Genomic DNA, 26159 nt, shown 5'->3' with positions numbered 1-26159 from the left:
TCTCAGCAGAAATCTTCCTCACTTTCTGCCTCAGAGTAAATAGTACAAACCGGCACTATTTTAAAATAACAAACTCTTGATTGAAGAAATAAAAACTACAAATCTAACAACATACTCTTTACCCTCCCGTGGAGATGCAACTTGTTAGAGCGGCAGAGAGAATGACTGGGGGGGCGGAGCCTGAGGGGAGCTATATGGACAGCTTTGCTGTGTGCTCTCTTTGCCACTTCCTGTAGGGATTGAGAATATCCCACAAGTAAGGATGAATCCGTGGACTGGATACACCAAGTAAGAGAAATTATCCTTAGATTTCTTAACTTGGGGCAGGAAAGACTCCCTTTCCCCCAGTAATAGAGGAGGCAATAAAATCCAATAGAAAACCTTTATAAATTACTATCCTAAAATAATAAGATAGTAATCTAAATGTAAACAGCATATCAGAGAGTTAAGCCATAAAACATTTCGTAAAAATGGCTAAAAACAAAGATTTCTTGTCAGATAAAATGACATAAAATATAGCATCATAAATGAAATGATTAGCATGTTTAAGAAAAAGAACAATGCTTAGACATATCAAGATCTGATAACTAAACTGTCCAAACAAAAAGTTAAAACAGTAGCAACATTAGCCATAGAAATGGCAGGTTAAACATTTTTGGCCAATATGTAAATATGCTTCTCTTAAAGGGACAGTCAAGTATAAATTAAACTCATTATTCAAATAGGACTTTTAATTTTAATTGACTTTCCAATTTACTTTTATCATCAAATTTGCTTTTTTCTCTTGGTATTCTTAGTTTAAACTAAACATAGGTAGGCTCATATGCTAATTTCTAAGCCTTTGAGGGCTGCCTCTTATCACATGCTTTTTAAATCTCTTTTCAACACAAAGAGACAGAAAGTACACGTGAGCCATATAGATAACACTGTATTCAGGCACAGAAAGATATTTAAGATCTAGCACAACACAATGCTAAATTTAAGACAATAGATAATAAACAGTCACAGTCATGTGATCAGGGGGCTGGAAGAAGGTTCCTAGATACAAGGTAATCACAAAGGTAAAAAGTACATTAATATAACTGTGTTGGTTATGCAAAACTGGGGAATGAGTAATAAAGGGATTATCTATCTTTTAAAACAATAACAATTCTATGGTTGACTGTCCCTTTAAGATAGGAAACAAACTTCCTATCTAAAGGATCCTTAAAAGAAGAAATATCTTAAATAGGATGGAAGTATGTTCGGCAAAAAAAGAAATAGCCCCACCTTAAGGAACTTTTACCCAAAAACACTAAAATTAGCCATACGTAAAGGATATAGCTTTTTAAACCTAGAAAAAAAAAAGTAATAATCACTAAGTTTAGATTCCTTACTAAACATATGATAAATAGCATCTGGAATAAGAAAAACTTCAAGAGTTACCTCAGAAGCTTAAAAAGCAGAATTCAAACATTTGCTATTCTTGTTATCAATAGGACTAGATTCCTCAATACCCAAAATAAACAATACTTTGTTAATCAAGAATGAATACATTCAATTGAAAGTTTGATTTATCAAAATCAGTCTCTGAAATAGGATCCTCTAAGTCAGAGAAAACCACATCAGCAGAACTACTACAGTATGCGGACAATCAATACAAACTTTAAAAGGTTTATGAGAAGTTAGGAGAGATCGTTTACGTTAATTTAAAAACGAAATAGCACTCATAGCCTTCTCTATATCTTTTGCAATAAAATCCTTTATATCAACAGTAATATCATGTACATTAGACTGTGAAGGTAAAACAGTAGATGTATATGTACTATAGAAACATTATCAGTATGAATAATAAAACATAACAAGTGCCACATATTTGAGCTGAAGAAATAAAATCAGCTAATTAAACAAAATACACACTTAGCTTGGTAGAAATTGTGTACAGGCAGCATAGTTTCTACAGTAACATCAGAGGCAGGATCAGTTTGAGACATCTTGAAAAATGTAACAAAAAAGAAAAAAAAGTAAATTTATGCTTACCTGATAAATTAATTTCTTCTATGATACGACGAGTCCACGGATTCATCTTTTACTTGTGGGATATTATCCTCCTGCTAACAGGAAGTGGCAAAGAGCACCACAGCAGAGCTGTCTATATAGCTCCTCCCTTGACTCCACCCCCCAGTCATTCAACCGAAGGTATAGGAAGAAAAAGGAGAAACTACAAGGTGCAGAGGTGACTGAAGTTTTAAATAAAAAAATATAATCTGTCTTAAATTGACAGGGCGGGCCTCGGACTCGTCGTATCATAGAAGAAATCAATTTATCAGGTAAGCATAAATTTCCTTTTCTTCTACAAGATACGACGAGTCCACGGATTTCATCCTAACTTGTGGGATACAATACCAAAGCTACAGGACACTGATGAAACGGGAGGGACAAGACAGAGACCTAAACGGAAGGCACCAGTGCTTGAAGAACCTTTCTCCCAAAAACAGCCTCAGAAGAAGCAAAAGTATCAAATTTGGAAAATTTGGAAAAAGTATGAAGGGACGACCAAGTCGCAGCCTTACAAACCTGTTCAACAGAAGCATCATTTTTAAAGGCCTATGTGGAAGCCACAGCCCTAGTACAATGAGCCGTAATTCTTTCAGGAGGCTGCTGTCCATCAGTCTCATATGCCAGACGGATGATACTCCTCAGCCAAAAAGAAAGAGGTAGCCGTAGCTTTCTGACCCCTACGCTTTCCAGAATAAACAATGAATAATGAAGATGATTGACGGAAATCCTTGGTTGCCTGTAAGTAAAACTTCAAGGCACAGACCACGTCCAGGTTATGTAACAGACACTCCTTCTTAGAAGAAGGATTAGGACACAAGGAAGGAACAACAATTTCCTGATTAATATTCTTATTTGAAACAACCTTAGGAAGAAATCCAGGTTTTTAGTACGCAAAACCACCTTATCAGAATGAAATATAAGATAAGGTGAATCACAGTGTAATGCTGAAAGCTCAGAAACTCTTTGAGCAGAAGATATAGCAACCAAAAACAAAACTTTCCAAGATAATTTAATATCTATGGAATGCATGGGTTCAAACGGAACCCCTTGAAGAACTCGAAGAACTAAATTCAAACTCCAGGGAGGAGTAATTGGTTTAAATACAGGCTTAATTCTGGATAGAGCCTGACAAAAAGACTGAACACCTGGCACATCTGCCAAACGTTTGTGAAGCAAAATTGACAAAGCAGAAATCTGTCTCTTTAAGGAACTTGCTGATAACCCTTTCTCCAATCCTTCTTGGAGAAAAGACAGAATCCTGGGAATCCTAACTATACTCCATGAGTAACCCTTGGATTCACACACCAATAAAGATATTTACGCCATATCTTATGATAGATCTTTCTAGTTACAGGCTTACGAGCTTGTATCAAAGTATTGATGACCGAATTAGAGAATCCCCTCTTAGATAAAATCAAGCGTTCAATCTCCAAGCAGTCAGCTGCAGAGAATTTAGATTTGGATGTTGGAAAGGACCTTGAATGAGGTCTTGACTCAAAGGAAGTTTCCACGGTGGCAGAGAGGACATGTCCACTAGATCCGCATACCAAGTCCTGTGTGGCCACGCAGACGCTATCCGGATTACTGAAGCTCTCTCCTGTTTGATCCGAGCAATCACGCGTGGAAGGAGAGGAAACGGTGGAAACACATAAGCTAGGCTGAACGACCAAGGTACTGCCAAGGCATCTATCAGTTCGGCCTGAGGATCCCTCGACCTGGATTCGTAACGTGGAAACTTGGCATTCTGACAAGAAGCCATCAGATCTAATTCTGGTCTGCCCCATTGGCGAATCAATGAGGCAAACACCTCCGGGTGGAGTTCCCACTCCCCCGGATTAAAAGTCTGACAACTAAGAAAATCCGCTTTCCAGTTCTCTACTCCTGGGATGTAGACTGCCGATAGATAGCAAGAGCGGGCCTCCGCCCATCAGATTATCTTTGATACTTCTATCATACCTACGGAACTCCTTGTTCCCCCCTGATGATTTATATACGCCACAGTCGTGATATAGTCCGACTGGAATCTGATGAATTTGGCCAAAGCCAACTGAGGTCACGCCGGAAGCGTATTGATTATTGCTCTCAGTTCCAGAATATTGATTGGGAGTAGAGACTCCACCTGAGTCCAAACACCCTGAGCCTTCAGGGAATTCCATACTGCACCCCAGCCCAGTAGACTGGCGTCCGTTGTCACTATCACCCACGAGGGTCTGCGGAAACACGTCCCCTGGGACAGATGATCCGGTGACAACCACCAAAGAAGAGAGTCTCTGGTCTCTTGATCCAGATTTATCTGAGGAGATAAATTTGCATATTCCCCATTCTACTGTCCGAGCATGCACAACTGCAGTGGTCTGGGATGAAAGCGAGCAAACGGAATGATGTCCATTGCCGCTACCATTAATCCAATGACCTCCATTACACTGAGCCACTGATGGCCGAGGAATGGACTGAAGTGCTCAGAAAGTATTTAGAATCTTTGATTTTCTGACCTCCATCAGAAATATTTTCATGTTTACCGAGTCTATCAGAGTTCCCAAGAAGGGAACCCTTGTCCGTGGAACTAGTGAACTCTTTGCTAGGTTCACCTTCCAACCGTGAGTTCTCAGGAAAGACAACACTGTGTCCGTGTGAGATTTTGTCAGATAAGTTGACGCCTGAATCAAAATATCGTTCAGATAAGGCGCCACTGCTATGCCCCGCGGTCTGAGAACCGCCAGAAGGGACCCTAGAATCTTTGTGAAGATCCTGGGTGCTGTGGCCAACCCGAAGGGAAGAGCCACAAACTGGTAATGTTTGTCCAGGAAGGCAAACCTTAGGAACTGATGATGATCCTTGTGAATAGGGATATGAAGGTATGCATCCTTCAAATCCACGGTAGTCATATATTGACCCTCCTGGATCATTGGTAAGATTGTTCGTATAGTCTCCATCTTGAATGACGGGACTCTGAGAAAATTGTTTAGACACTTGAGATCTAAAATGGGTCTGAAAGTTCCCTCTTTTTTGGGAACCACGAAAAGATTTGAGTAAAACCCCTGCCCCTGTTCCAGTTTTGGAACGGGACAAATTACTCCCATGGAAGAGAGGTCTTTTACACATCGTAGGAACGCCTCTCTTTTTATCTGGTCTACAGACAATCGTGAAAGATGAAATCTCCCTCTTGGGAGAAAATCCTTGAACTCCAGTTGATACCCGTGGGTCACGATTTCCAATGCCCACGGGTCCTGAACATCTCTTGCCCAAGCCTGAGCAAAGAAAGAAAGTCTGCCCCCTACTAGATCCGGTCCCGGATCGGGGGCCGCCCCTTCATGCTGTCTTTGTAGCAGCAGCGGGCTTCTTGGATTGTTTACCTTTATTCCAAGCCTGGTTGGGTCTCCAGACTGACTTGGATTGAGCAAAATTCCCTTCCTGCTTTGTGGAGGAAGAGGAAGCAGAGGGTCCTCCTTTAAAATTTCGAAAGGAACAAAAATTATTTTGTTTACCCCTCATCTTAACAGACTTATCCTGAGGTAGGGCATGGCCTTTACCTCCAATAATGTCAGAAATTATTTCCTTCAATTCAGGCCCGAATAGGGTCTTGCCTTTAAAAGGAATAGCTAAAAGCTTAGATTTTGATGACATCAGCAGACCAATATTTGAGCCATAACGCTCTACGCGCTAAAATGGCAAATCCTGCATTTTTCGCCGCTAATTTAGCAATTTGAAAAGCGGCATCAGTAATAAAAGAATTAGCTAGCTTGAGAGCCTTAATTTTATCCAAAATGTCCTCTAATGGAGTCTCAACCTTCAGAGACTCTTCTCGAACATCAAACCAAAAAGCTTCTGCAGTAGTAACTGGAACAATGCAAGCTGTAGGTTGTAAAAGAAAACCCTGATGAATAAATAATTTCTTTAGAAGACCCTTTAACTTCTTATCCATAGGGTCTTTGAAAGCACAACTGTCCTCAATAGGTATAGTTGTACACTTAGCCAGGGTAGATATAGCTCCCTCCACCTTAGGGACCGTCTGCCAAGAGTCCCGAATGGTGTCTGATATGGGAAACATTTTCTTAAAATTAGGAGGGGGAGAGGATGGTATACCTGGTCTAACCATTCCTTTTTTACAATTTCCGAAATTCTTTTAGGAACCGGAAAAACATCTGTGTAAGTAGGTACCTCTAGATATTTGTCCATCTTACACAATTTCTCTGGTGGTATCACAATAGGGTCACAATCATCCAGAGTCGCTAAAACCTCCCGAAGTAACAGGTGGAGGTGTTCAAGCTTAAATCTGTCTGAATCTGTCCGAATCTGAATCTGTCTGAGGTAACATATTTCCTGAGTCTGAAAGTTCTCCCTCAGACAGCAATTCCCTGACCCCCAACTCAGAGCACTGTGAGGGTACATCGGAAATAGCCAATAAAGCATCAGAGGATTCAGTATTCACATTAATACCTGACCTACTGCGTTTACCCTGTAACACTGGTAATTTAGATAATACCTCTGTTAGGGTAGTTGACATAACTGCAGCCATCTCCTGCAGAGTAAAAGAATGAGACGCACTAGAGGTACTTCGCGTCGCTTGTGTGGGTGTTAAAGGTTGTGACACTTGGGAAGAATTGGATGGCATATCCTGATTCTCTTCAGATTGAGAATCATCCTTAGGCACACTTTCTTTACCTAAAATATGCTTTTTACAATGTAAGGCCCTTTCAGTACAAGAGGTACACAATGTAAGAGGTGGTTCCACAATGGCTTCTAAACACATAGAGCAATGAGTTTCCTCAATGTCAGACATGTTGAACAGACTAGTAATAACCACAATAGTCGTTAAACACTTTATTTATTGATTTAAATTTTTTTTTTAAAAAACGTGTACTGCGCCTTTAAGTTATAAAAAAGCGCACAGTTTTTCCCAAACTGCCTATAAACGTTAAATAACGCTATATAATTAACTACACATATTCAATAGTGCCAAAAATTATTGCACCCTAAGAGCAAGTGGTGAAATTAACCTCTAAAAGATATTTATAGCAAAACATATATTTGATTTGAAAAAATTACCCCTGCACCTCGCCACAGCTCTGCTGTGGCACCTACCTGCCCCCAGGGTACTGCAAAATGACTCGACAACGATCCGGTTAACAGAACATCAGTTTAGGCCCAACAGAAGCTAATGCCTGCTGCCTTCTCAGTTAGAGTAAACTGCGCGTCTGAGCGCACGAAAAATAGGCCCCGCCCATCACGGACGACGTTCGCATTAGCCTGTACAACCGCATGGGAAGCGGTTAGCAATAAAGCCATGTGGTCCCCTAAGCACAACATAAATATACAGCCATACTGATTATTTGATCTTTCAAATAAAAAAAACGTTAAGCTGCCTCTCCCAGTGTCCCTTTATATATGCTGCAATAAGTCCTTTATATATGCTGCCTTAAGCCCACTATGTCAATAAAATAAATAAACGCAGGATTTTCAGTAATACCCTTTGTTTACAGGTCTACTGCTTACCCCTTCCCTTGCAGGGAAAAAAATGTCAGCCAGTTCTGATATACCAAGTCTCCTCAGAAATAAAGGACTGCACATACCTCAATGCTGCTTGTAGCATGAAACCGTTCTCCACACTGAAGATTTCTCTTGTACTAACTTCAGAAGCTCTGTGGGAACCAACATGGATCTTAGTTACATCTGCTAAGATCATCAACCTCAGGGCAGAAATCATCTTCCATATCTCCCTGAGGAAAATAGTACTCACCGGTACCATTTAAAATAAAAAAACTTCTTGATTGAAGAAACTAAAACCAACACCTCACTTTACCTGGGAGTGGAGGGAAGGGAGGAGCTATATATACAGCTCTGCTGTGGTGCTCTTTGCCACTTCCTGTTAGCAGGAGGATAATATACCACAAGTAAGGATGAAATCCGTGGACTCTTATCTTGTAGAAGAAAGGAATACCAGGTCTTTCCCATTCTCAAGCAATAATCTCCACAGCATGGTCAGGAACCGTAAAAACCTCCACCGCGGAGGGAACATCAAAGTATTTATTCAATTTACTAGACATTTTAGGATTGACTACGATAGTTGTGTCAGAGTCGTCCAAAGTAGCCAAAACCTCCCTAAGTAATAAGCAAAGGTGTTCTACCTTAAATCTGAAGGATTCCACTTCAGCATCAGAAGAAGGAATTACACTGAGCCTGAGATTTCCCCCTCAGATACTACCGACATGTCTTCTTCCTCGTGCTTATAGGAAGGGACACTCTGGATAGCCAGAACTTGATCAGAAACCTTACTATTTCCTTAAATTTCCTTTTACGCCTTCCCTGCAACATGGGGAAAGCTGACAAGGCCTCAGATACCGCAAGGGATACCTGGGAAGCAATGTTTTGTAGAGAAAATTCTACAGAATTGCAAGATGAAACACAGGGCACTGTATGTGGAGACTGAAAAAGTTGGGACGCATGAGGAGAAAGCTGCAGCATATCTGCAACAGGAGACACCTAAACAGCATTTGCCTGGGATAATGGTGGCTCATGGTCAAATATTTTATCTCTATAACTTAAAGGGACAGTCTAGGCCAAAATAAACTTTCATGATTCAGATAGATCATGTAATTTTAAACAATTTTCTAATTTACTTTTATCACCAATTTTGCTTTGTTCTGTTGGTATTCTTAGTTGAAAGCTTAACCTAGGAGGTTCATATGCTAATTTAGACCTTGAAGCCCACCTCTTTCAGATTGCATTTTAACATTTTTCACCACTAGAGGGTGTTAGTTCACATATTTCATATAGATAACACTGTGCTCGTGCACGTGAAGTTATCTGAGAGCAGGCACTGATTGGCTAGACTGCAAGTCTGTCAAAAGAACTGAAAAGGGGGCAGTTTGCAGAGGCTTAGATACAAGATAATCACAGAGGTTAAAAGTATATTATTATAACTGTGTTGGTTATGCAAAACTGGGAAATGGGTAATAAAGGGATTATCTATCTTTTAAAACAATAAAAATTCTGGTGTAGACTGTTCCTTTAAAGTTCTCTCAATGCATGAGGAACAAAAAAGGAACTGGGGGTTCCACCAGAGTATCAAAACATAACTGACAAGCAGCAACTTCACCTGGGATAATGGTTTGAAAAGCCTCTTGATCCATCTTATGTAATAAATAAGGATAAAGTGTAAAAAAAAATATTGGAAAATAAAAAAGAAATGTGTACTGTATCTTTAAATAGAAATGTGTGTTAGTGCAACAAACCAAATAGACCTCAGGCTACCTATACACCTCAGAAGCTTTACTGAGGTGCCTACCTGTCCTGCAGCTCATTTTCAAATACAGAGCGGTTACAGAGCCCTAACTGCGGAAAAAACAGCTTACAGCAGTAATCTCCATGGCCAAAAGTTAAAGTATAAAAACTACTATGACACACTGAGCCACCATAAATCACCTCACAGTCTCAATACCCAAACATCAAGGTTTAATTAAGTCCCATATTAAATAAGACAGCTTTTAGCTGTAACAAGTGCCAGCAATCTCTTTGCAAAAGAATATTAAAATGGCACTTACCTGAAAGTGCTGTCCGGAAGCAGGACAGCTCACCTGGTTTGAGAGGGTGCAGCACCTTTTCTAGTTAGGGCAGCAGATTCTTGATAAAATGCAGTGAGGATTGAACCTCAAAAGCCACCACTGCCCTACTGAAGAGACTGATGTGGACTAGGCTAGACCCCTGAAAGGAACAGAGTAAGCTTACTCTGCTAAAAAAATAAAATCTTGATTGAAGAAAAATTCTCATCAGACACCTAAACTTCACCTCCTCCTTGCACTACAGGCAAAGAGAATGACTGGGGGCTTTGTTGTGGTGCTCTTTGCCTCCTCCTGCTGGCCAGGAGTGATATTCCCAACAGTAATTGATGATGATCCGTGGACTCACCGTGTCAAGAAATAAATAAATTTATCAGGTAAGCATACATTTTGTTTTCTCTTTCTTTCTCTCTCTCTCTCTCTCTCTCTCTCTCTCTCTCTGTGTAATTAGAGAGAAAGAGAGAAAGAGAACGAGAAAGAGAGAGAGAAAAAAAAGAAAGAGAAATATTGTACCAAAATATCATCAGATATATGTAGAAATGTGTATTTATGAATAAACAGAGCATATTCTTCTATGTGAAGAACATTGGAATGTGAAATTCATATTATCATGTTGGGTTAAAACACTTGAGAATATGCAATCGGGTTTGCCTGTGAGTAGGGAATTTGGCTTCTTATATGCGTCGGGTTAGCGTGTGAACAGTTTACTTTCAACTTGTAACTCAAAAGCAAACCTGATGTGCACAAAAAGCTTACTTCTAGCACAGTTAACGAGCTTGTAATCTGGCCCTTAGAGAATATTGCGGTGTTAAATTAAGAAATAGTAAAATATGTTTACAAACCTCATCAATGCCCTCCTCTTCATGAAAAGTACGAGATAGGAAGAGGCAGGTCATAGTATCTCCCTTCTTTGTAAAGAGGATGAAATCTTTTCCGATTCGCATAGAACCCCTGATAACAGTTCACAACACAGTTAGCCACAGAAAAGGGGGGGGGGGGGGGGAAAGGACACATTAAATAAATTGTAGAGAAAATATGAAAAATTGTGGAGAAAATATGATTTACATTGCCTTTATAGGTCTACATAAAATAGTTTGTCAATATTTGCATAGTAATTTACAAAACTATAGCAAGTGGTTTTAGTCAAGGATACCAACATATTTTAATAAAATTAATATATGTGCTGCAACAAAAAGCAGATACCCAAATTTGCAGTTAAAGTTTTCAATCTTGAACTACACATGTCAAAAGGAAAGGGTTTCCAAACTAAAATGTGCGTCAGTGCATTTTAGTTTCTGCTGTCTTATGATAGAGAACTTAAAATTTTATATTAATGTTAGGTAAAATAAGATATGCATTTATCTCTGCCCTGTTTTATGCAACTACACATCCTACACTTTTTGCATATACATTTGTGTATTCCCTTTTTAGGATTAGATTTGGAACGGTTTTTCACTTTTCTTATTTTGTTTACAACAATCTTACTAGGTGCTAGAAGATTCTTTAACAACGGGGCACGCCTATGGTTTCTTAGTTATGTGTTTATTTAAAATGGAGTCTCTTAATAAAATGTTTATGATTTTAGAGATTGTTTTATGACTCGTATTACATTGTTTTATAAACAGAAAAAAAGAAAACACAGAGGCGCCAAACATGGCCTAGTATAGCCAGATACCAGATATAACAATTAACAGGGTAGCAATTGGATACTCACAAAGGAGACGCACCCAATGGTGCTATTGAAGCAGACTGGAGCCTCTCAGTGGTCCAGCTCACTGATGTGTCTCACGTATCAGTTGTGGTCCTTGGTGATGGTGATTAACAGGTTCCTGAGTGAACAAAAAATATGCAAACCATAGCCCAGTAACGTTTGTACAAGTGAATGGCAATCTGAGCAATCCTACTTACAAGATCCAAAGCACCTGCAGGTGCATACACTGCAAACTGGAACCAAACAGTCGCCCAGTAGACTGATCCCTCCAGGTGAAAGCAGATTAACTCTCAGGTGCCAATCAAAGTTTGAGCAGCATGTAAATGATATAAAGATTGTCCAAAAAGCAAGTGTATTTCTGTAAAAATCTTTATTAAAATGCGACGCGTTTCTCAGCTATAACAAGCTGTTTCATCAGGCTAAAAAATTATAAAAACACATTCAGAATAATAATTTTTTAGCCTGATGAAACAGCTTGTTATAGCTGAGAAACGCGTCGCATTTTAATAAAGATTTTTACAGAAATACACTTGCTTTTTGGACAATCTTTATATCATTTACATGCTGCTCAAACTTTGATTGGCACCTGAGAGTTAATCTGCTTTCACCTGGAGGGATCAGTCTACTGGGCGACTGTTTGGTTCCAGTTTGCAGTGTATGCACCTGCAGGTGCTTTGGATCTTGTAAGTAGGATTGCTCAGATTGCCATTCACTTGTACAAACGTTACTGGGCTATGGTTTGCATATTTTTTGTTCACTCAGGAACCTGTTAATCACCATCACCAAGGACCACAACTGATACGTGAGACACATCAGTGAGCTGGACCACTGAGAGGCTCCAGTCTGCTTCAATAGCACCATTGGGTGCGTCTCCTTTGTGAGTATCCAATTGCTACCCTGTTAATTGTTATATCTGGTATCTGGCTATACTAGGCCATGTTTGGCGCCTCTGTGTTTTCTTTTTTTCTAGTTACCCATCTTTCAGGAAGACCATCCTAAGACCGAGAGCTGCCTACTACTGTTTTTTTTGGACTTACCACTGATTGGGACTATATCTATATCACTTACTGGACTTTATGTTGGTACACTTTTATATATATGTATGTTTCTGTATATATATATCTCTTATAAGTATTAATTTAGTTAACTGATATTGTTTGAACATATGTTTAGTTGTTAGGCTATAGGAGGCGCCCCCTAAGGGCAGTAATACACATTGATGTGTATTACACCCTCATTTCATCCTTGTTTTATAAACATACTTTCTTTTGTGATTTCCTGAGTTTCAATCATAAGCTTTTTATTCATATCAATATCCTTTGTGAAACAGGCATCTCTATTATCTAATTTTGCTTGCATAAAGCTGGCCTCTATCAGGTCACTAGGATATAGTAATATACTTTGGTTATTAAAGTCAGACGTGTTTATAGTTCCTTTGTATTCTTTTGAATTGTCCGTAAAGGAACATTCTTTTTCCATGGTGCATAGTGGTTGCTTGCAAAACCTAAATAACTATTACAATCAACACTTTTGAAATGATTTTTAAACTCAATACTACCATCGACCTTAGAAAACGAAAGACATAAGTCCTAAAATATAACTGGGTGTTCTTGAATAGTGCTGGAGAATGTCAAACCCATGTAATTCTTATTAATTAAATATAGAAGCAATATTAATAAGCTAGACTCACTCACACTGATCGATATATAGAGTTTACAACACCCAACCAATCAAAATTGCTCCTTTTTTTCTAATCCGAAACAAATATATATACGCATAGATTACCAGTTTTTAGATCATAACAGTTCACCTTTAGCAAAAGAATCTGTTATTCCCCCCATCACAGACCACACCTCTATTTCCCTAACCATGTCATGGTCCTCAATCCCCTTTTTATGGAGGCTAGATGAATCTTATCTTACATGACCCTCTTATTAAGGAACATATAACCCGCTCCACTACAGAATATTTCCACTTTAATAGTACAGCCACAGAAAACCCTGCAATGTTTCTCTTAACAATAATCGCCTCTCTAATTATACAACTCTATTAAGAGAATTAAGAAAAGCAGAGTTAAAACCACAAAAGTAAGATTTCTGCTACTGACTAATGCTCATGAAGCCCTCAAAGCACATCAACAGGAATCCCAAAAGAAAGCATTTTATCTCAATAAAATGTATTTCCATGCAGGAAACAATGTGGGAACTCTACTTGCTAAAGCATTAAAACTCAAAAACGTTACAAAATGATATTAAACACAGACATGAAGATATAAGCTAAAATATTGGCTAAACGTTTTAAAGGAATACTGAACCCAATTTTTTTTTATTTCATGATTCAGATAGAGCATGAAATTTTAAGCAACTTTCTAATTTACTCCTATTTTCAATTTTTCTTCGTTCTCTTGCTATCTTTATTTGAAAAGGTAGGCATCGAAAGCTAAGGAGCCAGCCAATTGTTGGTTCAGGACCCTGGACAGCACTTGTTTATTGGTGGCTGGCATTTAGCCACCAATCAGCAAGAACAACCCAGGTTGTGAACCAAAAATGGTCCGGCTTCTAAACTTACAATCTTGCTTTTCAAATAAAGATAGCAAGAGAATGAATAAAAATTGATAAAAGGAGTAAATTAGAAAGTTGCTTAAAATTGCAAGCTCTATCTGAATCATGAAAGAAAAAAATTGGGTTCAGTGTCCCTTTAACTTAGTATTACCTCAAATAATAATTTATGTGGATCAGGTTGGTTTTGTCTCTGGAAGAGAGGCAAGCGGCAACACCATCAGGGATTTGCAATTAATAGATTACACCAAATATACCAATTCAAGCATGGTAATCATTTCCACCACGCCATTGGAGATGCCATGCTGCAAAGCATTAAAAGTCTATATCACGGGGGGCGGAGCTAGCCAGCAAGCTGAGAGGAACTTCTTAGCTGGAGCTCCTGAGAAAAAGCATAGAAATAGATATTTTTAACTAAGTTCTGACAACAAGAAAACCGAATTTCCAGCCTTATGTGCTCCTGAATGCACCTAGGAAGCAGTTGGGCAATTTTCAGCTGTTTGTTTGCAGATTTTGGGCGGACCAGTCTCCAGGACCAGGCTGAAACTAATATAGTCCGGGGATGCGGCCTATACCGGGCCGGATGGTTTTCAGCAAAGAAATAAAAACATCAGAAGCCAGCTACCTGCCATCCGCCCAGCTAGGAGACCTCAAGTAGACCCGAGGAAAGGCCACAGTGAGCTCTCAAAACCTAAAACAGGGTGCTCTGTTGTCGCAACTAGATTGTGCTGGGGCCTTTTGAGATCCGAGAGGATTATGGAGGATCACCGGACGGCTATCCTAGCCCTTTTTGACAATTACGGCTGCTGGCTGATGAGCCGACTTGACCGACTTATAGAGGTCAGTAGAACTCAGGGTCCGGACCGAGCTGAAGGCGGGCGGCTTGAGCGAGTGGCTATGGCCCTGGAACCATACGAAACAGTCACTCTGGAGGCTTTCGCCAGACACCCTCCCACAGAATTCGCCTCCCACCTAGACGCTACCCCGGCCCATGTCAGGAATAGGTACCCACCGAGTGTAGTTGCCCGAGAAAGTGCGGCTGACCCTCCGAAGCAAAAGGCGACATGTGACTGCCTGACAAAAGTAATGGCTGCGAGGGCCTTTGAGGGAGAGGCTCTAGAGACACTGAGTGGCCGGCCTGGACCTGTGTTTGCTAAGGAAGTGGCGTTTGTGGCAGTAAAATGGCTTACCAGTGGATATCTTGTCTCACACTGCTCCGGTGCTCAGCAGAGCCTCTGCATCTCTGAGCCACTATATGTACAGGCTATCCAAGATCACGAGGACCGCTGTGAGGCCATACCTCAACAGAACAGGACTGAGTTTTGGAAGGGGGGGGAACAATGAAGGAGAGAGCCCGGCTGCATTTACTGAGGAAGCTAGAGGTCAATAACCTGCTGGACCTGAGGCCCTGCACTGATTATGGCCCGTGGCAGCTAGCTACATTACAAGAGACTCATTTTGTGGTAACACACTGTGTGAAAGCTGGTGTGGGCTGAATGTCTATACTGAAACTGTGGGTTTGTGTTGTGGGTCATTTCTGCAGCAAACGCCAAGTCCCGACAAGACAACTTTGCCCTGTAATTGCAGTTCTATATGAGGATCGGGAGGTCCGCACTTGCTGTCTTGCCGTTGCGATCATCTTGCTTTATGACCCCAACAATCCTAGTGTATTTTAGTTTAGTGGAAATGTGAGACCTTTTATTCTAATTGCCTACCTTGGCCTAAGCATGTAATTGTTATGTCTTCCTCCTAGTTAGAGAACTATTGCTATCTACCTCAAGATCTCTTTTTGTTAATTATCATAAGACAGAGTAATATTTCAAGTACCCTTAGAGCTCTAGGAAACAGGAGAATATATCAGCATGATACGCTACTATGGGCTTATTGGTGGTTATGTGGGGATGTCTACCATTCTATAGTCGTAAGCTTTCCACACATAGAAATGACTAACTTTGGTGCAGGTAGTTTCCTATGAGTTAACTTCAAGTGATTATGATATGTTTAGTTAATATTATTGATATCTCTCTATTTAGCGGCACACACTGATCTAGGAACCCTCATCTAGCTAAGCGCATAGTTTTCTTTGGGACTAGCCCCACAGCGTATATATTTATGCAGAGGGACCACTAATAGCGCTCAGCCCTTGCTTAGGGTGTACTTGTGAGCTTTATTTTTATTGAGTGGTCCTACAGCTCAGTTAATGAGTATGATATCAATCTACTTTATGAATATATGGTGTAATTAATTAAAAGCTTAGTTTCTCATAACTTATAGTAAATAAAATTCACACAGCTTACTCTATACTCTAGTCTGGGGAACTAGATTCAGTGACCTAACGGTCGTACATATTACATGTGTGCTATTTCCTATCCTGAGTTATAGGTATATTATTTAGTTAAAATGATTTTTTGGTAGATCGATTTGGCCTTTAACACGAAGACCTGTGAGTCTCACTTTCCCTTTCCCCTTGTGTTCGGTTTTAAATAATGTTAAGTTGTTACATTAGTATTCTATGTTCCTCAAAGCAGTTAGACCATGTTAGCTATAGCATAGCCCCCACATAGGCTTGAAGCAATCACTTACGCAGACACTAAAACTTATATAGCCTTCTATGTGTTTCGTATTTCTATGTTTACTCCGGGGTTGTTTGCCTTGTTAGATATGAAAATTGTCAACTGAAGGCTATGCTATTCCCAGCCTGCCCTCCGCCCCCCCCCACCATTATTATGCGGTTAGGGTTGAATCCTTTCCTCCGCATAAAATTTTGACAGAGTATAGTAGTCTCTGTCCAACCCGCAGAGTCATGCTCCAGTCTTTCCCTGCATTTCTGTAGCATGGCTCTCGGGGTTCCAATACAGGAAACTCAAGTTCATTTACGATTTCCTGCTTCTCTGAAGTGTACCCATGATAATAGTTTTAGCAATGTTTATGCTCCTTTAACTGCTTAGTGTTAATGGTTTATTTGGATTCAAATAATAATTGTGGATTGTTTTGCACCTCACCTGTAACAACTGTTGATCCATAGAGTTACATTGGTGCCCTCTTTATACTACTTCACTGTTTGTGTTCATTCCATAATCTGTATTTATCCGACTTATACTGCAGCTGCAATTTTCACTATTATCTCCATCAACATGTCCTCAACCGCTTTATTCAATTTCTGGGCCCTCGATTGGTCCTGTTTGTCTGAGGACTAAGCGAACCTATAAGATTCAAAAACTGAGGTGCCCAAAATGCCATGTCATGTCAGTATAACGTATGTTGTGAAGTGTAGCCTGTTGATGAGACTGTTGTATTTATGCTATTTTAACCTCAATAAAATAAAAATTAAAAAAAAAAAAAAGTCTATATCACAACCCCGCTGCAAGAGTTAAAAAAAAAAATATTGGATATTTTTGCTATACATAATGGAACATGACATGGTTGTCCACTTTCTCCACTATTAGTTATAATTACCATGGAAGCTCTAGCAGCAAGAATATGACTAAACCCACATATAAAAAATATATCTATTGGTCCCAACAAATACAAATTATCTTTGTATGCTGATGATGTGCTCTTCGCTATATCATCTCTCAGGTTTGCTATATCATCTCTCAGAACTACACTTCCCAAAGTGCTAACTGAATTTACAGAATTCAGCAGATTCTCAAACTTCACAGTTAAACAAAAATAATTAAAATTACATTATTGTCCGAAACCATTAAATCCCTACTTACTATTTGTCCATACAAATCCCAAAATATTGCGCTTAAATATTTAGGTATTCACCTAACACCAAAGCCACAAAAACTATTTCAATTGAATTAAATAGAGAGTATCCAGAGGGATCTCCAGTAGTGGGAGGATTGTCCATTCTCCTGGTGGGGCAGGATACAAATAATAAAAATGAACGTACTACCCAGATTATTATATATGTTTAAGTCAGTACCGATCTCACTACCATCTGCTTTCCTCAACCAACAAAAAGTAAAATTACATTTGTATGTGTGGGAAGACTTAAAAGGGACAGTATACACACATTTTCCTATAACTGCATGTAAAATACATTAATATAGAGAAGAATATAAACAGATACCGATTTAAAAATCCCGTATAAAACCTTTTAAAAACCTACTTAGAAGCTCCCAATTTAGCATTGTTAACAAGGTTAGGCTGGGACACCCACTTAAAAGGGGCTGAGAGCAGACCCTAGCCCCCTAGCCCTCTCCCCTGCATATAAAAAAATTCCTTAAACAAACAGAAGCAATCAGAAGTTTGTATACATAAGTATACATCTATAACTTTAGGGCTTGGTTAGGAAATCTCGGAGTTCTGCTGACTTTCTTCAGCACAATGTTATTAAAAAATAAGCAACACTTTACATTTTTACAATAACGCCCCCAGATGGGCTATATATAGATCATCTACAAAACATTTATGCAAAGATAAATCTAGTGTACAATGTTCCTTTAAACCCCAAGTAAACAAAACAGCAATGTACCGTCCTGTAAAATGTAGTGGGTTAGCATTGACTAATATAGGCACATATTACACTTCAGTTTGCCTACAAAAGAATCTTAGATTGGCATAGAAACGGTAAAACAAAATCTTGAATTTCAATGGATTCTTATATACTGAGGTCTCCCGCTCTGGGAATGTTATGCTAGGTCCCAAAGGGGAGCAGACCAAATTGGATATCCTCATCCTCAATTTCAGAACATAAGGGGTTAGCAATGTTTTAAGATCATCTGTTCACATCTCTTAAGTGAACATTTATAAGTGAGGCACAACAAATTATACAAGACTGATACTCAATACTCACCACACTGCTGTTCACTAACTAACAAACTGCCTATTGACATCTGCTATGGAATGATGAGTTAACCTACTCTCTCTTCTGCTTGCAGGTCTGTGAATTGGGTCCCTGCATTCAAATCCTGCCTTTTTCCCTGTTTTTGTGTCATTTGTATTTCAAGCCTCTCTTTTGGTATGTGAATTGGGTCTCTGCATTCAAATCCTGCCTTTTTCCCTGTTATTGTGTCATCTGTATTTCAAGCCTCTCTCTTCGCATTTGTCTGTACAATTAATTATGTATTTACTCTGTTGATATCTTGCATTTATCTATGTGATGTTCAAACCTTGCAAATACTTGTTTTAATTCCTAAATTAATAATTTCACTAATGGTTTAACCACAGCCTCCCCCAAATTCTATTGTCTGTTATTTTTAACTTATCTCACCCTGAATCAAAATTTTCCCAATTGGTGTTTTGACTGTCTTTGATCAGGTCATTACCTAATTTATTGCATTCAGCTGAATGCTCTGGCCTATAAATTTAACACTGCTATGGGGAAAGCAATGCAGGGGTTAGCAATAGTGTAAGATCACCTGTTCACATCTCTTAAGTGAACATTTATAAGTGAGGCACAACAAATTATACAATAATTCAACAAGGATTGGACAAGGGATAAGGCAAGTTCTGTTTTAATACTGAGTTTTATACACTGTTTGACTATTTTGTAAAAATGCTAAATATCTTCATATTCCTTTTTGCCACCTTTTGTCTGTTTAACAAACTACTTTACTCAATTACTTCTCATCCCTCACCACATGCACTGCTCATTAGCCCATCTCTCTTAACCTCACCTTACTTTTGTATTCATGAACTTCATACATTCCTAAAGACTCTCTCTCTCCCTTGCAACTCCGTATCTCATCTCATGTCACTCTCCCTCTTCCTCATACTAGCTGCTGGCGACATCTCCCCTAATCCTGGTCCCCCACAACTTCCTTGCCCTGCACACCCATGTGTGCCTTTCAATAGACTTCAAAAACAAAAAACTCTGGTAACTTTAATCTTATTCCAATTGCATCTAAAGCCACCACCCCCTTCACTTGTGCACTATGGAACTCTCGATCTGTTTGCAACAAACTCACTTCTATCCATGACCTCTTTATCTCCCACTCTCTCAATCATCTGGCTCTCTCCTTCAGACACTGCTTCCTCTGCTGTACTGTCCCATGGGGGTTTCCACTTCAGCCACACTCCTAGGTCTGACAATAGACAAGGAGGTGGTGTTGGTATTTTACTTTCCTCTCGTTGCACCTTTCAACAAATACAGCCCTTCTCTTCCCTCACATTTTATTCATTTGAAAAACACATGATTCACTTATTCTCTCCCCTCTCTATACGCGTTGCAGTCATGCTCCGCAACTCTATTTCTAGATCACTTTGCCGCCTGGCTACCTTACTTCCTTTCCTCGGATACCCCTGCCCTCATTCTCAGTGACTTCATCCTCCCGGTTGATAACCCAACTGCCTCCTCTGCAAAACAACTTCTGCAACTCACTTCCTCTTTCGGCCTGTCACAATGGACTGACTCTCCCACTCACAAAGATGGTCACTCCCTTGATCTGATTTTCAGTTATCGATGCACCATCTCAAACTTCACAAACTCACCTTTTCCTCTGACCACCACCTCCCTCCCCTACAACTCTCCCTACTTCTACCCCTCACACTAAACTTCACAGAAGAATCAAGTCATTAGATCAGCAACAGCTCGCTAGCTCTCTTGAACCTCTTCTCTCTCTTCCATACCCTCCTTTTCCTGTCCTGATGAATCCATCTGCCACTATAACTACACCCTTACATAGGTCCTTGCTAACCTGGCCCCACCTACCATAACTTGGAAAACATACACTCATCCTCAGTCCTGGCATACTCCTCTGACATGGTACCTACGTAGATGTTCCCGTACTGCTGAGCGACACTGGAGGAAATCTCGGAGTTCTGCTGACTTTCCTCACTATAAGTTCATCTTGAACTCTTACTATTCGGCTCTTGATCTATATAAGCAACATTACTTCTCCACTCTTATCTCTACTCTGTCTTCAAACCCAAAACGTCTGTTCTCCACATTAAATACTCTTCTCCGCCCACCCCCACATCCCAAAACAACTTTTCTCTCAGCCCAAGATTTTGCCAGCTACTTCAACAACAAAATCGACTCCATCAGAAATGAAAATCAGCTCAACATACTACCGGTCTCCCTCCCCCTCAAAAGCTCACAATCATCCAAAACTCACATAGCCACAAATTTAGCTCTTTTGTCCCTGTTACAGAGGATGAAGTTTCTGCCTTTATACTATCCTCTCACCTCTCTACCTGTCCCCACGACCCCATCCCCTCACAACTACTCCCCTCCCTCTCTTCTACCCTTACCCCTATACTCACACACAACTTCAACCTCTCCCTCAGTACTGGTATAGTTCCCACATCTCTTAGGCATGCATTAGTCACACCTATCCTCAAAAAACCTCTGGATCCAACCTCCCCATCCAAATACCGCCCTATTTCCCTACTACCTCTTGCCTCAAAGCTTCTTGAAAAACTAGTATATGCAAATCTATCCCATTTCCTTACACTAAATTTCCTCCTTGACCCACTGCAATCTGGACAATCTGTCGACCACCCTCTTTTGCTCTATATCCTCCAATCCTTCGGCATCTGTGACACAGCTCTCTCTTGGTTCTCTTCCTATCTGTCTAACCGTACCTTTAGTGTAGCCTTCTCTGGCGCATCCTCTGCCCCATTACCTCTTTCTGTTGGGGTAGCGCAAGGCTCTGTCCTCGGTCCCCTTCTCAATCTACACGTCCTCACTAAGTTTCTTAATAAAGTCCCACAGGTTTCATTATCATTTGTATGCCGACGACACCCAAATCTACCTCTCTGCACCAGAACTATCTCCTTCCTTGCTAACCCGTGTCACTGTCTATCTCATATCTCATCTTGGATGTCCTCTCACTACCTCAAGCTAAATCTCTCCAAAACTGAGCTCCTTATTTTCCCCCCTTCTTCCAAAATCTCCACCCCCCATGTCTCTATAACTGTTGATAATTCCATCATTACCCCAACCTCACATGCCGATGTCTTGGGGTCACACTTGACTCAGATCTTTCTTTCACTCCTCACATTCAGTCCTTGGCTAAAGCCTGCCGCTTCCACCTTAAAAACATCGCTAAAATTAGACATTTCCTTACACAAGACACAACGAAGATTTTAATCCACTGTCATACTTTCCCGTCTCGACTACTGCAACTCTATCCTCTCTGGTCTCCCTAGCTGCCGCCTAGCTCCTTTACAATCCATAATGAATGCCTCTGCCAGGCTCATCTTCCTTGCACGTCGCTCTTCATCTGCCGCAGATTAAAGTATTAACCAACGATAGACTTAAAAACAGACAGGACCAATATGATATACTTGGCGGCACATTTACAAAATGGCTTTTAAGTATAATCAATTACATTTCCTTGCCACCTCTTCACACCAAAACCTGCTGACAAGGCTAGCCCCCTTTGAACAGTTGTGTTTGGCAGAGTACCCAATAGGCCATTCATTATCCTGGGCAAGGAAACATATAATGGAAGGGCCGAGTTCACCAAGTTATGTCACTAGGTGGCACAAGGAGCTTGGCAGAGAACTTACTGAACCGACTGGAAACAAATATTTAAAAACACAAGTAGGGGCGTGTCCGTGCTGTGTTCTAGATAGGACGCATTGTCTGTGAGCTCCAGAGGAAATTTTAATAATCCACCGATTATTATACCTAAACAGCAGGAAAGAAACATATCATCTAAGAACACTGCAGTACTGGATATTGCTGTACTGTATTTTTCTATTTTCAGCTGTTTGCATGACACTGGAGGTCCAGATCGGAGTTTAAGGGCCTATGGCGGCGGCCTTCTTTCTCTAGGCAATCACCTCCCCCCGTGTAGAGCCGGGTGATCAGTGCTGTCTGAACAATCAGACTTACTGAGTCTCTACAACCTATCACACAGGACTGAACTCTGATAAACTAATAAGCAAATTTCTACACTGCCGGGACCTCTAGGGGGGAATAGCAATAACCTATTTCACAGGAAAGCAACATGGAGCTTTGGGAGGACATGCCGGCTAAACTTGCTTCACTCATGCAAAGACTCATGGAGTCTGCACCTTACGACTTCCTTATACACAGACTGCAAGAGATTGAAGAGGAAACGGGACATCGGACTGGGGTGCCTCATAACACACCAGAGAAGTTGTACAGGGAACAGCACTCAAGTATAGTCAATGCAAATAACATGGATGCTCAGCAACATGCCCCCTGCAAAGAAGACACCGCAGACTTGAACACTGGGGAGTACCGCTGCATGCAAATTTCCCTAAGAGAAGCGTCCCCTTGCACATACACTCTGTCAGCCAAGCTTAAGGATGGTGAACCGTTCCTTAACGAAGGGAACATTTTGCACAAGTTACAATTTGTCTTATTATCCCAGCAACCAGATGACCCGGTCCCTTTGCCCACCCCCCTGTCTCAAATGGCGGACTCACTACCGCTCCACACTGACTTAATGTTTAACTTGGGGGAAAAGAGCTACGATCTCTCGCTGTAATATGCTGTGGACACAAACTCATGGACACTATCGCAACCTGCAGCCCAAGTGAGCAGTGGGGGCATGAAACTGCATGAACAGAGAACAACAACCATCAGACCACCCATTTATCTACCCGGGAGACAACGCTCCAGCCACAGCAAAGCACAGCGAGTCACTTGTTATGTGGCGATGCTGTTCTGGACACGCTCATGTTTTGATACTGGCTGAGGGACCTGCTCTGTGATACACGCAAGGCGGTTACATAACATACAGTAGTAACACTGCGTGCAAGCCTTATTTAGAAGTCCCGTTGACTGTTTTTTGTTTACTATTTAGACGCTGATGCATTGCGGGGTGGGCGGGTGGAAAGTTTATTTTGCATGGGTGCATATGTTCCACTTAGATACCGCAGGAAGAGGCTTCTACCGCGCTACAAGGGATCACATTCTGCACTTGTTTAATACCTTCTCACTTTCCTACTGGGGCAGGAAACCCCTTTGCAAAATTGTTGAACAGTCTCTCAGCCACGCCAGTGGAATCCAGAGCGCCATGCGTTTTAGCACTAAAAAGCCCTAGTTATACTCAGAGCACTGCCCCTCCACTCCCATTAGATAGTCTTGAACAAGATAGAATTCTTTTTACTCAGGCCCCCACATGGTAGCCTTGCCCCCTAACAAAGACACAAGCACCCTATGGTCCCCCATGATAATTTTCCCTGTGGGGCCCTGGCGGACATGCTCCCAGATACGTTAACATATCTTCAAAGCTAAGCACCTTACACTGCAGCCCTGTTCTTTATATAGTTCTGTTTATGTTTTGTTTATTCCTGTTAATGTTTTGTTCGTGTTTATTTATCCCTATAAGATTTCTGTATATTGACTATACGGATCCAAGAGTGGTCCATAACGTTTTTAAAGGGGACTAAAAAGAGGAAAATCGGCCAAGAATCATCAAAATACTTCTCATGCTGCTGTATGTATAATCTCTGCTTTTATTTACTTTTTTTTTTTATGTAAATGTATTCTTTTCACACCTTGGCATCTTAAACCGCTGTAATATATAATTCCTCAATAAAATAATAATTAAAAAAAAAAAAAACACAAGTAAATAATCTTCTTCTACTCGATTCCAAGAATTCATTATAAACTCTTGACCTGATGGTATCTTACGCCCACTAGAATTAAAAGTCTTTTTCCCAATGCTTCCAATAGCTGTTGGAGAGGATGTGGAGAGAAAGGATCACATCTCCACATTTGGTGGAGCTGTCCCAAGTTACAGCAATTATCTTCTTCTTTGGAAACCTATCTAAATAGGTTTTGGGTACAAAACCTACATTACAATTAGATCCCACACTAATTTTACTTAAACTTTAAATTCTGCAAGATCTATTATTGCCAGATTATGGAAATCCTAAAGTTGAGATGTGGCTCCCACACATGGAAAACACACTGTTAGAAGATTATGGCTATTTCAGAAACAATAAACTAGACTCGTCTATGATATTAAATTCCACTGGGAGACTAGTAAACAAGCTTTTGAAAACGTAACACCATATGACTCACAGACTTGAATATAGTTGGAATGACCTTTGGTGTCTGCTGACCCAATTAGTATTCCTCCACTGTCGCCTCCTCCCCCTCAACCAAAATATCTACTGATTCTCTTTTTACTCCTTTTCTTCCTTCAGGGTTATACTTGTACAAGAAGTGTGCACTCTTTTGAATACGCAAACAAATATTTGCTTATCTAATCCTATACATGATATTCCTCATTCTTCCATATTGAAGGGCTTTAGTACTAAATAACTGCTGAAGGGTGGGACCAATAAAGTTTGTATTCTTTTTTTAATGTAATATTGAAAATAACGGTACAATATAAACACACTCTATAGCAGGGGTCAGCAAATCTGTTTCAAATTTAGGAGCCAGTAAGAATATTTAGGAGCCAGGCACACTAATAGGAGCCAAACAGTGGTATTTGTATAAAGATATATGGAGAATAACCCAAAAAGTTAGAAGCCAGGTGTAAAATTCTAGAAGCCAATGGCTCCCAGGTTTGTCGAGCCCTGCTCTGTCGCATATTTTGTACTCTTTATATCTCTAATAAAGCCTGTAGGGTGACCAAAATACTTGCAAAAATAAAAAACGCATAGCCTATAAATTCTACCACTACACAGCCTCCTTACAAGCAGCAAGCACTTGAAGTGCTATATAACTTCACAAGATAAGAGCCAGCAAAATAAGTTAATGAAACACACAAATTATATATAGCAGCATAATATCACTCGCCTAACCGCTAAATTGCTTGCAGTTGGTGAGGAGGGAAAATGATTAGAGACTGGAGGATTAGGACTATTGTCCATCCTGTACAGAACACAGAATAAAAAAAGGACAGTATGTAATAGGAAGGGGACGAGTCTTATACCAACCTGAAAAAGTGTGGTTTCAGACATTGTTTCTGGCTACCACCCTTTAAAAATAGGAGAATCGATAGCTACCAGAGTGATTATAAATCTTTAACAACCTCCAGAATCAAAGGAAATGGTTGGTTTACTCGCACAAGTTCCTAACATATTTATAGCAACAATCCTCACATACATTTGTTTTTTGGCAAGGAAAATGTAGGCAGTGTTTCTATTAACCCTACATAGGGCCAGATTACAAGTGGTGCGCTAACAGTTACATGCGAGTGATAAGAGGTTTATCGCGGGTGTTTGTGCTCATCACGTTGATCGCTCAAATTACAAGTTGAAAGTAAACGTGAATGCGTGAGCACAAATCGATGATAGGATTACTTGTGGGAAGTCTTAGATGCCTTCCGGTTCCCAGACGATATCCAATCCCACAGAAAAGCTCTTTATTCAAACCCTACTTACGCTTTTGCTCATCTCCCTTCT

At 40.3% G+C, this 26159-nt stretch overlaps 1 protein-coding gene across 1 annotated transcript in view; it reads right to left on the bottom strand.

Moving 5' to 3' along the window:
* Window positions 1-26159, bottom strand: part of LOC128649132 (ATPase MORC2-like) — a 457352-nt gene that overhangs the window by 367533 nt on the left and 63660 nt on the right. Inside the window, 1 exon segment of the mRNA XM_053702217.1 lies at window positions 10439-10547. Coding sequence (XP_053558192.1) covers window positions 10439-10547 — 109 coding nt within the window.

The sequence above is a fragment of the Bombina bombina genome, chromosome 2 (genome assembly GCF_027579735.1).
Source record: "Bombina bombina isolate aBomBom1 chromosome 2, aBomBom1.pri, whole genome shotgun sequence".
Lineage (NCBI taxonomy): Eukaryota > Metazoa > Chordata > Amphibia > Anura > Bombinatoridae > Bombina > Bombina bombina.
The sequence above is the reverse complement of the archived record's forward strand: the minus strand, read 5'-3'. Positions and strand labels throughout refer to the sequence as shown.